Raw genomic sequence first — 15,068 nt, 5'->3', positions numbered from 1 at the left:
GATGAACTTCAGTTATGAAGATAGATTGGAGAAGTTCGGACTGTTTTCCTTGGAGAAAAGAAGACTGAGAGGAGATTTGATAGAGACATTCAAAATTATGAGGGGCCTGGACATAGGGAGAAATGGTTCCCACTTGCGAAAGGATCGAGAACGAGAGGGCACAGATTTAAAGTATTTTGGAATAGCAGCAAAAGAGATATGAGAAAAACTTTTTCACGTAGCGAGTGATTAAGGTTTGAAATGCACTGCCTAAGCGTATGGTAGAGGCAGGTTCAATCAAGGCATTCAAAAGGGAATTAGACCATTATTTGAAAAGGAACAGTGTACAGGGTTATGGGGAAAAGGCTGGAGAATGGCACAAAGTAAATTGTTCATTCAGAGAACTGATGTAGACACAATGGTCCAAATGGCCTCCTGCATTGCAAATAATATGATTCTGTGAACAAACTGCTCACCGATGCTAAATTTGGGTTTCACTAGGGCCACTCAGCTCCAGATCTATTACAATCTTAGTCCAAGCATGGTCAAAGAGGTAAAATCCAGAGTTGAGGTGAGAATGACTGCCCTTGACATCAAGGCAGTATTTGACTGAGTATGGCATCAAGGAGCCCTAGTAAAATTTAAGTCAATAGGAATCAGGGGAGAAACTCCCTATTGTTGGTGTTCATACCTACTACAAAGGAAGAGGTTTGTATTTGTTGGAGGCCCGGGACATTACTAAGGGAGTTCTTCATGGGACTCTCCTAGGACTACTACTTCCAGCTGCTTCATCAATGATGAACCCTCCATCATAAGGTCAGGAGTGGGGATACTCACAATGATTACACAGTGTTCAGTACCATTTGCAATACCTGACACACTGAAGCAGTCCATGCCCGCATTCAGCAAGACCTGGAATGGACCCTTAGAGTGTCAACTGGTCAACTGACCAGAAATTAACTGGACCCATTGTATAAATATTGTGGCTACAAGAGCAGGACACAGGCTGAGAATTTTGTGATGAATAATTCATCTTCTGACTCCCCAAAATCTGTCCACCATCTAAAAGGAACAAATCAGAAGCATTGTGGAATAATCTCCACTTGCCTGGATGAGTGCAGTTCCAACAACACTCAAGAAGCTCAACACCATCCAGGATAAAACAGTCCACTTGTCTGGCATGCCATCCACCACCTTAAACATTCATTCCCTCCACCATTGGCACACAGTGGCAGCAACGTTTACCACATACAAGATGCACTGCAGCAACTCTCCAAGCCTCCTTCGATAGCATCTTCAAAACCCATGACTTCTCCCACCTAGCAGAACAAGAGCAACAGGTACATGGGAACACCACCACTTTTCAGTTCCCACCAAGCTGCACACCATCCTGACTTGAAGCTATATCACCGTTCCCTCAGTGTCACTGGATGAAAATCCCTCCATAAGAGGACTATAGGTGAACCTATACCACATGGGCTGCAGATTGAAGAAGACAGCTCACAAGCTCAAGGACAAATAGGAAGGACAACAAATGCTGGCCCTGCCAGTAACGCCCATATCCCATGATATGAATAAAAAATGTCTGCCAGTTTCATTAATGCAATTGAGCAATTGCAATGTTACAAAAGGTGAATAAAAATCCTTCCCCAAATCCTGCCTCTACCAGGCCCTTACTGACACTTGTATAATGTGAGATTCAGGCATGCAGACTATATGAATGTTATAAAACAGGGATCACTGACATCAAGTCTGTATAAACACTCAAGGAAAAGCTTAATTTAAAGGAACAAATTATATACTTTAATAGTAAATGGCTGACATTCCAGATGTACCCGGATACCATCAAGAGCTTAACTCTTGATCTATAATCAGCCTGATAGCAGAGTTCAATTGGTGGAGCTCCTACTGCTAACTTCCAGTGACCATGTGAACCCGATTACCTTGCCCCCTAGACACAATGGGGATCTTACTCTCCTTGCGGCCTCTCAAACTCAGGGGTGCTGTCCAGCCAGTCCGCCTAGGTCTCCTCCAAATGTTCACTTACTCCGCTGCCACTTTCTGACTCTGCAGCCACTGTCAGAGGTTGTCTCAGCTCCTCATTGCAGTGATTCACCATTCCTGAACTGTTAGTTCAGCTCCTGGCTGCTGTATTGCTCTCTCTCTTTCTTCATGAGGTTTCTGGTCCCTCCTTCTCCTCCAGCCTGCACTCCCAGCTCCATCTTCACTCCCAGCTTGCCAAGGACTTTGGCTCTTGTGCTGAGGGGAGCCCCCAAGACCAACTGAATCCCATGCCTGGGATCCTCCCAGGCTGACGACTTCTGCTGGTGGGGACCTAGTGTCCTGCAGGGAATGCCCCACTGTGGGTGGGACCCAGAACATTCCGAAGTTGGAAACCTAAAGTCAGGACACTGAGAGCCCGCTCACCTCCTCTGCTTCACTTGTTGCACACACCTCTTGTAGTCGCAATTGATCAGCTGCAAAAGACAGAAAATACATCGTATGACACATTTCCTTACTTTGTGTGCTGTTATAATGGAGTAGGTTTTTGTCTTAGCCTCCTAGGCCATAATCGTTGAGTGAATTGTCCACCTCTTACAGAACCTAATGCAATCAATGGATTAGGTTATATACTGGGCAGTTGATCTTCTCTGCAATGTTACCATCCAGGCGATGAATTAGAAAAAGGGGAAGGAATCCAACTGAACTAAACCCCACATGCATGCCCAGATTAAGACTTTTCTGCTCCAAAACACCCTAAGTATTTTAAACCCATATGTATGGGAATAAATTCTGGGGGCCGAGGAAGATGTCTCGTCATGATAAGCATAGAATGAAGAAAAACTGTTGCTTAATCCACCTCCCACAAGATTAGGATTATATTATATTTCTCTTTTCCGTTTCCCCACCAAAATTATTGGGGAAATTGTCTATTTATTTCATAGTGTATAATCACATTGTAAAAACCCACACTGGATCTCAGTGAAGTGGTGTGTGTTCTGATTCAACCCAGTTTTCACTCCAGGTATTTAATTTATCTTGTTTCTTTTACCAGCATGAAACCACTGACAAGAACCTTGCACCTGATGGCCATTATGTGCCCCGTATAATATTTGTGGGTAAGTGCCTGTTCTTTTTGCGGATTCATTATTTCATGCTGAATAATCTATCACACCCAGTTCTACATGGCAATTTCCACCAGTTAGATAATTTCATGATGTTCATTATTATTTATTTCATTATGTGAATAATTGTTGGGAGATATTCTATTTTCTGTGGTTTATAACCTACAGTGAAATGAAAGTAGATATAATACCAACAGCCCAAGCTCAAGTATAAAAAGAGTGATTGGTTGGCTCAGAGATTTAGTGCTGTACTGATTCTCAAGCTGGGGACAGGTGTCGATTTACATATTGGAAGATGATATTAGTGACTTGGCTAATGAATCGGAAATGAGCTAATCCTTCCCAAGTGCCCTAACATTTCCAAAAATGAGCTTGTGGCATCAATCTTGCTTGTTGGTTGCAGCACAGGTTCCATAAGATGGCAAAATTCAACATGTTTTTCTTCTTAAGGATATACTTCGCACCCATTGTTCCTGGGTAAGATCTATCATCAGTGTGTAAGCATGTTGTCCGAGAAAGCAATTGATTTTGGAAATTCTCCCTTGGCTCAGACATTTCTGGCTATCCTTTCTATTGATAACTGAATTCCTTCTCCTCTTCCGACACATCCATATGAACATAGGAACAGAAATAGGCCATTCGGCCCCTCAAGCCTGCTCTGCCATTCAATAAGATCATGGCTGATCTGTTTGTGTTTCGAGTTCTACATTCCCATCTATCCCAATAACCTTTGATTCCCTTGCCTAACAAGAACCTATCTACTTCTGCCTTGAAAATATTCAATGACCGCACCTCCATTGCCTTCTGAGGCAGGGAGCTCCAAAATCGCACAAGCATCTGAGAGGAAACATTTCTCCTCATCTCTGTCCTAAAAGGGTGACCCCTAATTTTACAACAGTGGCCCCTATAGTTCTGGACTCACCCACAAGTGGAAACGTCCACTTGGTTCCAAGTGGAAACTTGGAAACTATTTCAGAAAAAGGCCCAGTCTGTCCAACCTTTCCTCATAAGACAACCCACTCATTCCAGGTGTCAGTCTAGTAAACCTCCTCTGAGCCCGCTTCAACACATTTACATCCTTCCTTAAATAAGGAGATCAAAACTGCACACAGCATTCCAGATGTGGTCTCACCAATTCCCTATACAACTGAAACATAACATCCTCACTTTTATGTTCAATTCCTCTCATAATAAAGGATAGCATTCCATTAGCCGTACTAATTACTTGCTGTACCTGCAAACTAACTTTTTGTAACTCATGCACTTGGACGCCTAGATCTCTCTGCACCTCCGAATTCTGCAGCCATTCTCCATTTAACTAATACTCTGCTTGTTTATTCTTCATGCCAAAGTGAACAACTTCACATTTGCCCACTCATTCAACCTATCTATATCCATCTGCAACCGCCTTATGTACTCTTCATGACATACTTGCCTATCAAACTTAGTGTCATCTGCAAATTTAGCTACCATGCCTTCACTCCCCTCGTCTAAGTCATTGATGTAAATTGTTAAAAGTTGAGGCCCCAGCACAGACCCCTGCAGGACTCCACACCTGCCAGTCAGAAAAAGGCCCATTTCAGCATACTCTCTGTTTTCTGCCAGCCAAACAGCCAATCTCCTATCTATGCTAATTTTACCCTCTGCACCTTGAGCTTTTATTTTCCTCGATAACCTTTGATGTGGCACCTTATCAAATGCCTTCTGGAAATCCAAGTACAGAATGTCTACAGGCTCCCCTTTATCCACTGCTCATGTTACTCCTTCAAAGAACTCCAATAAATTGGTTAAACATGATTTCCCTTTCACAAAACCATGCTGACTCTTCCCGAGTACCTTGAATTTTTCTAAGTGCCCAGCTATAACCTCCTTAATGATCAATTCTAACACCTTCCCCACAACAGATAGGCCTATAGCTTCCTGCTTTCTCTCTCGTTGCCTTCTTGAATAGAGGGGTTATATTTACTCATTTCCAGTCTGATCGGACCTTTCCAGAATCTAACGAATTTTGGAAAATTAACACTAACTCATTAGCGACCTCTTTTAAGACCCTAGGTGGAAGTCCCTCAGGACCTGGGGACTTGTGAGCCTGCAGCTCCATCAGTTTGCTCAGTACCGCTTCCATAGTGATTGTAATTGCACCAAGTTCCTCTCTCCCTCCCAACTCCTGATTTACACCTATTATTGGAATGTTTTTGTATCTTCTATAGTGCAGAGGGAAGCAAAATATTTGTTTATTTCATCTGCCATTTCCTTATTATCTACTATATCCAGTGAAATGAGATTTGCTACTGCACCCATGTTTATTTATATGTGACTAGAACTACTCTTTACAATGTCTCCAGCTCTATTCTTTACTGGATTTCTGTCAACATACCCCTCACTCTCAATGCTACCTTTATAATAAGTGTTATCAATGCAATGTGGACTTGAAGGCAAACATAAATAAATTTGAACAGTCGCATTTGATTGATGCTGAGAAAGCTCCTAACAAGCCAAAAAAAATGTTTTCATTGTTCTGTTGCTGCTGCTGTAGCAAATGACCTGACACTAACTAACTCAGCACTGTTGGCTCTATTGCCCAAAGTAATTTAACCCCATTGCATTTTCACTGATGAAAGGTTTAGTAGCAGAGTTTTTCAACTTTTGGATAAAATTTCCAATGTATTGGACATGGCCCATTCCAAGAGATCATATCAGGAAACCACACACTCCCAGGCTGTGATCTTATATCCATTAAAGTTAATGGATGGGAAACCACGGGCTAGGATTGAGAAAATTCCTGTCATGCATTCTGTGCATGCATTTGAAGTGACACAGCAGAACTTTTATATGTTAGTACCTGGAGTTTTCTTCAGTTGCCCTGTTGACCTTCAAACCCATTCTTTGATCCAGTTTATAGTTTAAGGTAATTGGAAATCTAAAAGGAGAGTCACTGAAGATTAGTGGTAATAAACAGAAACACCCAGAAAGAATTATAAAACAGGAATAAAATGCCAATACAACCATGTGTTGACTAGAGCTATCTAAAATGAAATAATGCACAAATTATATGTTTTCCGTAGAAACATACAAATTGGGAACAGGAGAAGGCCACTTGGCCCATCGAGCCTGCTCTGCCATTCAATAAGGTCGTGGCTGATTTGAATGTAACCTCAACCCCATATTCCTGCCTATCCCCGATAACCTTTCACCCCCTTGTTAATCAAGAATCTATCTAGCTCTGTCTTAAAAATATTCTAAGACTGCTTTCCCGCTGCCTTTTGAGGAAGAGATTTCCAAAGACTCACAACCCTCTGAGAGAAAAAATTTTGCCAAGTGTTTGCCCATTTTCATCAGGAGCTACTTTTATGAAATTATCATTATTTTCCGTTTGCCCCACATTGCAAAATGTCAGCAACATTTTTACATTTCTTGCTGTTTAATTTTTAACCAAAACTAATGTCCTGGTTTTGTAGCACTAAGCATAGGCAACATATTCAAACAACCCCAAGTAAGTTCAGAACTAAGAAGGTTTCATGTTTTATTGCTCTTTATTTTGTGTTGCTGCAGATCCTTCTTTGACTGTGAGAGCAGATATCGTCGGAAGGTACTCAAATCGGCTCTATGCATATGAACCACAAAATATTCAGCTCTGTAAGTGTGAAGCACCTTGGTGGAATTTCTGAATTTATTGAATATTCATGTCTCAATTCAAGAACATTTTGACAATTTGATGACAAATCTCTGCAATTTGTTACAAAAGGTTATTTGCAAATTATTTTGCAAAATGGTTCTAGGTTTTCAAATAGACTACAGAAAACTTCAAATTTGCATAGCCAGAAAAGGGGAGACTGAGTAGACCCAGCCCTTTATCCCACAGAATTTAGAAGAATGAGAGGGGATTTCACTGAAACATAAAATTCTTCAGGGGCCTGATGGAGTAGGTATTGGGAGGATGTTTCCCATAGCTGTGGAGTCTCAAGCAAAGAATAAAAATCTCAGAATATGGGCATTTAGGACTAAGATGAGGACATTTCCTCTCTCTAAGGTTTGTGAATCTTTGGAATTTTCTACACCAGAAGGCGATAGATTCTTAATCCTTGAGTATAGAGATCAATAGATTATAGAATATTAAAGAAATCAAGGGAGGAGGAGATCGGGCATGAATGTAGAGTTGAGGTAGAAGATCAGCCATAATCTTATTGAATAAGAAAGGAGACTCAGAGGCCACAGTAGCCTACTCCTGTTCTAATTTATGTTCTTGAAAGAGCTTGTAAACCTGCATCCACTGTCAGCTGCACATTGTTATCAGTGATATATTGTTTGAACATTTACACACTATTACCAAGTTCATTAATTCGTATGTACATCAGACATATTCCCTGAAAATATTCCAGTTGGAATTAACCAATAAAGATGATAGAACAGTTTAAATGCTGGATTTGACTAGCCCTCTGGAGATGGGGTGGGAGGTGGAAGGTGGGAGGGCTGATAAAATGGCAGCAGAAACCATCAAGAGAGAAGCCAAATGTCTTCCCGCCGCTGCCACAAGATAGTCCCAGAAGCGGGCATGGTAGAGGCATGGCCGCCTGCTTGCTGGAGGCAAGCAGCCAGTTAATTCAATCAATTGGCCAATAAGGGGCCCATTTCCATCACCGCTCAGATTTTGTTGGGGAAACTGTAGCAGCCTTCCAGTCAGTTCTTGGGAGGGTGTCTTCCTTTCTGCCCACTTCACAGAAGGACACCCTGGTGGCAATGGCCACTGTGCGGCTCCAATGCTGACGGAGGAAGGCTCACCCTTCAATCAGCGGGGCCTGCCTGCCTGACCCCAGCACACTGAAAAGAATCCTTGGTCTGTTTTTGATGGCGACTCACCGTGGAGGCATCCCTACTGCCTCAGCAGCAGTTACCTCTATCAGTGGTACTGCCAGGAAGGACAGCAGTCCCAGATTCAGCCTCTTAACTGGCTGCCATTCATCATTCACCCATGCAGGCTCAGAGCTCGCTTTCCCAGTGCCAGCATTGGGATTTCACTCCTATCGGTGAAATACCAGCCAAGATATGTCCAAATGCTTAATGGCTCCATTAAAATAACAGAGGCATTTGGTAAGCGCTTTACACAATAATATTGCCTACAGTAATCTTTATCTTTGTGAGTTATACAAATTTATTTTATCACAGTCCATTTTAAATATTACACAGTTTGCATGCATTTGTCAAAACCAAGGCCAGGATCATCTGGTCCCATTGGTGATGGGCACCATGGCGGGCAGGAGTGGGATTTTGGCATGAGGCACAAACATGGGTTTCACACCAGAACAGAATGCCAATCCCGCTGGAAGTCGGTGAGAACCTGATTTGCATCCCACTAACGCGATGCAAAGTAGGTCCCGACCGGAATTATCTCCCCAAGCCCAATTTTCCATTACGCGATTGCCCAGAACACATCTGGACAAGCGAGATGTGCAGAAGTCGGGACTCGCCTTTAGGGCTTTGCTCGGATCATGGACATCAAGGAAAAGAAGATGCTGCAGCCTTATAGATACTGGGCCTTAGAGGAACATGTGCATTGCATGCTGGGTGGATTCTCATGGACATAGCTCCACCGCAAAGAATCTCACGGAAGGTGGGAGGTCTTCACTGATGCTTCGGGTCTGCTTTGGAACATCACAGTCTTAGCCATGGGCTGCTACAAATGATCGGCGAGGAAGAGGGAGATGACAGTCTAGCTGTGAGTGGGAGTGGAAGATGTACCAGGGAGTGGTGGGGGCGTAAGGTCTAAATGTGACTGGGTGAAGAAGGTGTACCAGCACGGATGAGGTTGGGATGGGGGTTACGAAGGTGTCAGGGGGTTGATGTGGGCGGGGGGTGGGGGGAAAGAAGATGTCAGGGTGTGAGGTTGGGAGGGAGAGGAGCAAGTACAGAAGGAGGAGGGTGTAAAGGGGAGAATGCAGCAAGTAGGAACGTAGGTGTAAGAGGGGAGGAAGGTGTAAAGGAGGGAGTTTGGAAGGGAAAGGTGTCTGAAGGTAGGAGGGAGTAAGGGTGAGGGAGGGAGTAAAGGTGGAGGAGGGATTGGGGGGGATCGCCCAAGTCCAGGTAAACTTGCAAGGAGGGAACCTGTGGAGTCAATGACTACCTCCTGAGGAGCGAACTGAGGGTGGGTGTGGTAGGAGGGAATGGTGAGTGCAAGAGGGGCAGAGGGAGCCAGTAGGGTGAGAAGGTGAGGGTGCATTGGTGGTGGTAGAAGGTTGGCCGGGACTCAGAGGCAGACACGGACCCTGAGAATGGGAAGGAGGCATTCGGGGAGGTCAATGTAGATGGTGGTGGGATTGTCAGGAAGGTAGGGAACATGCACATTCATCTAGGCATCCTGGAAATACAAGGGTTCAGGTCGATAGGTGATGGTGGAAAGGAGAAAGGTGATGCCATGAGGGTCGACAGTGATGGCGGAAAGGAAATGCGTGACTGGGGGAAGGGAAAGGATGGGGGAGCTGACGATATACTTGACCATGAGCCTTGTGTTGAACGGGCACAGGTGCTGCATGTGAGTGTGATTAGTGGGTGGATGGAGATACAGGTCATCTCAGATGGACAACAGAAAGAGATCCCCAGCAGGCAGCATTGAAAATGCTCAGGACACTGAGATGAGTGTGATGGATGAAGGCTCCACGTGCATGGGAGAGTGCTTACATGAGGCCCTGACAGACCTTGCCCCATACACACACTTCTCCCTCCAGAAATACTCATGGTCTGGCTGTGTGTAGCGGAACTACTAGAAGTGGGGGAGATGTAGTGGGAGGACTCGCGAAGCTTGTCAATGAAACTGAAATTTAAAATTATTCAATGAAAGTGAATATATTTTCAGATTATAAAGTGACAAAATGTGTTCACCCGTGCAATCACTTGTGATCAGAATTTCTTAACTTTTCTAGGCCTACCACTCTTTCTAGGTGCCGCCCAGACATCCGCAGCAGGGGTGGAGACAGCCTGCGCAATGGTTGGCCATGTTGCTTCTGATGATTCGGCATGCGTCCTCTGGAGATCCAAGGCCTTGAGGGCCTTGGATTCCTTTAGCTGTCCTCCTGTGGGCCAGCTGCTCCCTCAGCGGTGACAGAGGACAAGGTTGAGAGGGTTACAGGCAAAGGGGACTCAGAGGGAGCAGACAGTCTCTGAGATTCCTGAGTGGATGACCCAGGGGTGTCCAGCTGCCACTCCTCCTCCCTTCAGGTGCCCAAGGCCCTCAGCCCTAACTCCTTGAGGGGAAGGAGCACCTGGAGGAGTATCAAGATGCCCTTTTCCCTCTCACGTCTCCACTACAGGATCTCACCCATGGCTACTGCAATGGAGTGCAGATCTGCGTGCATCTCCATGTTCTGTTGGACCAGGGTCTCCATTGTTTCCACCATCCTTCCCATGGAGACCTCCAGACATGCACAAGTGGGCACCCTTCATCAGAGAACAGGCTGACGCATTCCTCCAACTCAAGTGCCAATCTGTCGAGGGCTTCCAGCAGCTCTGCATGATGTTCCCCTGCCTTCTGCTGACTCTCCACGATGAGTTGGAAGGCCGAATCCAGAGGCTTATCATCTTGGACCTCACAGATGCCTCTGCAGTCCTCTGAGGGCCAGGGGCTCAGCTGAACCTGTCTGCTCCTGCTGCAGACATTTGTCTGTGCAGTGACTACCAGAGTGTTAACCTGAGCCTGCTCTAGATGTAGGTCCCACCGAGGTGTATGTCTCTATGCTGATGGAGGGTGTGGGTAAGCGCTGTGATTGATTTTCAGCTTATTTCCAGCTCTTCAATGAAGGAGCTGCAGGGCAGTGTATCAATGGGTGGGCGAAGATGAAGGTCAACTCAGATGGTCAACAGAAAGAGAACCCCGGTGGGCAGCATTGAAAATGCTCAGGGCACTGAGATGAGTGTGATGGATGAAGGCTCCACATGCATGGGAGAGTGTCCTGATCCATACACACACTTCTCCCTCCAGAAATATTCATGGTCTGGATATGTGCAGCCGAACTACTAGTGGTGGAGGGATGCAGTGGGAGGACTTGCGAAGCTTGCCAATGAAGCTGAAATTATACATTATTCAGTGAAAGTGGATATATTTTCAAATCAGCGCTGAAGTCACAACATGGTGGGCCAATCCAAGCCCACCTGCCAGCGATCTGGTGTGTTTCCTGTGAATGCATTATCAATGAGGTGGGGTGCGCTGGGAAGGGGTCGCCCGCCACTGTGCTTGACAGGCAAAATGACTTTTTTCATGCCTGCTACCAGATTTAGTGCAAATTTGGGATGATTCCATCCCAAATTCATTTGGAATTATCCCAGTTTACCCAGCTAGTCTATCATACTCTAAAGATTAAATGACCAGCATTCAGGCTAACATTTGTCCTAGTGAGAAAGGAATGTAGTGGCAAACTTCATACCCATGGAAGTTAATTTCGTAATTATAATTCTGGACATAGTTAATAAGACAAAGACCTATAGGTCTCATATATAAAGGTCATGGTTTGGTCATTTTACGCTTCAGGTCGAGGACATAGCTAAAATCAGATTATTTACCTATCAAGATACAGAAAAATAGAATCACCACATTGCATAAAAATAACAATTTATGTATTTGTGGAGAAATATTTAATTTCTTGCTGTAATATTTTTAAATTGAATTGAATTGAATCGACAGATATCTCTTAGCGTCTTTCTTCTTTTCCAGTGATTGAAAACATGAAGAAATCAAAACACTTGTTGCCATCTGAGCTATAATGAAGTGCAGCAGCGATACTTGTTTTTACTTGAGAGAGGCACTGGGATTTAATTTTTTCACTTTTACAGTTTCCATTTAATGACTTAATCCACATCCTCTACTGCCCAAAATCAATATGCAAGGAATTATCTAAATCTTGCCACATGTTTCTTTGCTTTCATCAATATTCAATTACATGGTGGATTAATAAATAAATATTTTGGAATAATCTAATTTTGATCATGTTTGATTATTTTTTTCATGTCCAATGTGCAATAATAAAACACTAGAAATGTTATCCTCTTTACAATGAATTAATACTGCACTCTTACTACACTTTTTAAAAAATGTATTAAGTAAATGAAACTCCTTGCCCATGTTGCAATGACCCTGAATAAGCATGTTTACAAAGTATTGGGTTGCTTTATAGTATATATTTGTTTGCACTATGAGTTTAACATACGTCTCTCCATGCATCAGGGATCATGTCTGAAAATGTCCAGTTAGAATTATCAATAACAAAAAATAAAAGTTTTATGAAAATGCCTCTCTTTTTTATCTTATCTTATGGAAACTACCAAAGATTTGCTGGTCCTTTTTTCCAAAGTAAAGCCAGGAAAAGGGATTTTAAAAATCTCTTGGAACTACAGCTGGAGTTATCCTCAGAGCTGCTCTCACTCTACTACAGTAATCTCACTGGAAATAGGTCAGAAACCCCATTTACCTAGTCCTTGACAACAGTGGTGCTGTTAAATGTACAATGGATTGCTTTCACTTATTTAATTGCACTTCATTCCCAATACAAAAATACCCTGTAAGGGGCAGAAGGTAACTCTATTGCACATCAACATTCTCATTTCACCAATCAAATGAAGTGACCTGTTGTGAATATCAAAAACTGAGAACAGTACATAATCTCAGAATATTAATACACTTTCCCCAAATGCTTCACCTTGTTCATTATGCATGCTGCTACAGTTACCATATATACTCATGTAATAGTCAAGTTTTTGAGGCCAATTTTATAAGCTAAAAGTCACGGGGTGGACTTTTAAGAGGCTAATGTTTTCGAGGGGTTGACATGCATGCTTGATTTGGGCCCAAGTGAATGCCAAAAAAGACCATCGCAATGGAATAAAGTAAAAACCAGCTACACCAAAAAAACATAATAATTATCTAACATTTTTTTATTTGAGGCCTGATTGCTGCTGCAACAAAAGCCTGTGACAATGTCGGTGTTTGTTTTTCTTTAAAAAAAACTGCAGCTTAAACAATTCCCACCATGCTGAGCTTTTCTCTCCTTCCCTGTTGAGGAGCTAAACCCCAATCTCCCTTTCATCCCCACCCCCTCCCCACCTCAACCTCTCAGGAGCTAAAACAGTGCCTCACAAATCTGCCAGCCACCCCCCCACGCCCCCTTCCCTCTCAACAACGCTGGGTCGCACAAAGTCTGAGACATTAAAATGGGTCACACTGAGAAAAGGTTTGGGAAGCACTGATCAACCACAAATTTTCTAAGCATTTATTTAGCAAAAGTCATTTTCATTAGTATGTATACATTCATAATGAAATCAAATCATTAACATCTCCTGGATTATACTTTGGTTTTTGACCCTGAAAATCTAGGTGGTAGTAAACATACATTTCTGGCAATTTGGAATATTTGTCTTTTTGTAGGATGGCCTCCTGTTATCCTGGTGCATGGTGATTCATGTGTTTAACTATCTCCTCACAAAGAGGATATTGGAGATATTATGGTTTAGTTGGAGCCTTTATAGCCATATGCTGGCATCAATGACATGGTACACTTGTGGGAATTCAGTCACTGCAAAGAAACTGATATCTCTGATTTACTTTCTGACTCATGCCACAATACTGTTAGGCAAGGAGGAGCATTTGAAAGGATCTTGTTGTCCCTGAATTGACATTAGGATGAGTATATTCAAGGAATACACCCATATTCATTTCCATTACACTGCTGGGCTGCCTGCAAAGTCAGCCAGTGACAAATGTCAATCACAAAATATAACTGAGGCTAAGGAAAGGCTGCAAAAATAAGATTTGCAAATAAATCTGTTTCATGCACCCTGTGAAGAAAGCACAATGCGGATATAATCCACTGTTGGATCCAGTGCCCTTGGTTTGTTGAGGCTAAAGGATCCGGGTTGCACATTTGTTTCAAAGTGACCAAGTTGGTACAGAGACAGGGAACATCCAGAGATCATTGTTAGAATAAACACATGCTGTTTATTTAAAAACTAAACTCAGCAGCTACACTTGTGTGCTCACAACATAACGCTCTGTCTTCACACATCAGTGTCTCAAAACTGAAGACTCTCCTACATAGAGGTGTCCCGGACTGCTCTGCTATTGTATATTAAGATCATGTGGCCTTACATTACAATAGTTGTCTTAAAGTTATATTACATATCAGATTACTATATCCACTCATATGCATATACCCAAATATACACTTGTGAGAAAGTCGACATTTCGGCTGAAAAAACATAATTTTTTCATGTGGAAAAACTCAGCAGGTCTGGCAGCATTGGCGGAGAAGAAAAGAGTTGACGTTTCGAGTCCTCATCACCCTTCAACAGAACTGAGTGAATATTAGGAGAGGGTTGAAATATAAGCTGGTTTAAGGTGGGGGGGAGGGCGGGGGGGAGAAGTGGGGAGGAGTGGGGTGGTGTGGTTGTTGGAACAAGCAAGCAGTGATAGGAGCAGATAATCAAAAGATGTCACAGACAAAAGAACAAAGAGGTGTTGAAGGTGGTGATATTATCTAAATGAATGTGCTAATTAAGAATGGATGGGAGGAAACTCAAGGTACAGCTCTAGTGGGGGTGGGGTGGAAAGACTAACAGGGCATAAAAGATTTAAAAATAATGGAAATAGGTGGGAAAAGAAAAATCTATATACATTATTGGAAAAGGAGGAGGGAGTTCAAGATCTAAAGTTGTTGAATTCAATATTCAGTCCGGAAGGCTGTAAAGTGCTTAGCTAGAAGGTGAGATGCTGTTCCTCCAGTTTGCGTTGGGCTTCACTGGAACAATGCAGCAAGCCAAGGACAGACATGTGGGCAAGAGAGCAGGGTGGATTGTTAAAATGGCAAGCAATAGGGAGGTTTGGGTCTTTCTTGTGGACAGACCGCAGGTGTTCTGCAAAGCGGTCGCCCAGTTTACGTTTGGTCTCTCCAATTTAGAGGAGACCGCATTAGGAGCAACAAATGCAGT

General features: G+C 43.2%; 1 protein-coding gene across 1 annotated transcript in view; it reads left to right on the top strand.

The window, feature by feature from the left end:
* Window positions 1-12,376, top strand: part of LOC121276329 (anterior gradient protein 3-like) — a 30,470-nt gene extending 18,094 nt beyond the window's left edge. The window contains exons 5-7 of the mRNA XM_041184604.1: window positions 3,035-3,098; window positions 6,657-6,740; window positions 11,803-12,376. Of these exons, the coding sequence (XP_041040538.1) occupies window positions 3,035-3,098; window positions 6,657-6,740; window positions 11,803-11,852 (198 nt within the window). The 3' untranslated portion in view covers window positions 11,853-12,376. The remainder of the gene's footprint in view (window positions 1-3,034; window positions 3,099-6,656; window positions 6,741-11,802) is intronic.
* Window positions 12,377-15,068: the final 2,692 nt, after the last annotated feature.

This window comes from Carcharodon carcharias, chromosome 3, assembly GCF_017639515.1.
Source record: "Carcharodon carcharias isolate sCarCar2 chromosome 3, sCarCar2.pri, whole genome shotgun sequence".
Taxonomy (NCBI): domain Eukaryota; kingdom Metazoa; phylum Chordata; class Chondrichthyes; order Lamniformes; family Lamnidae; genus Carcharodon; species Carcharodon carcharias.
Note: the sequence above shows the minus strand (reverse complement) of the source record. Positions and strands in the feature narration are given on the sequence as shown.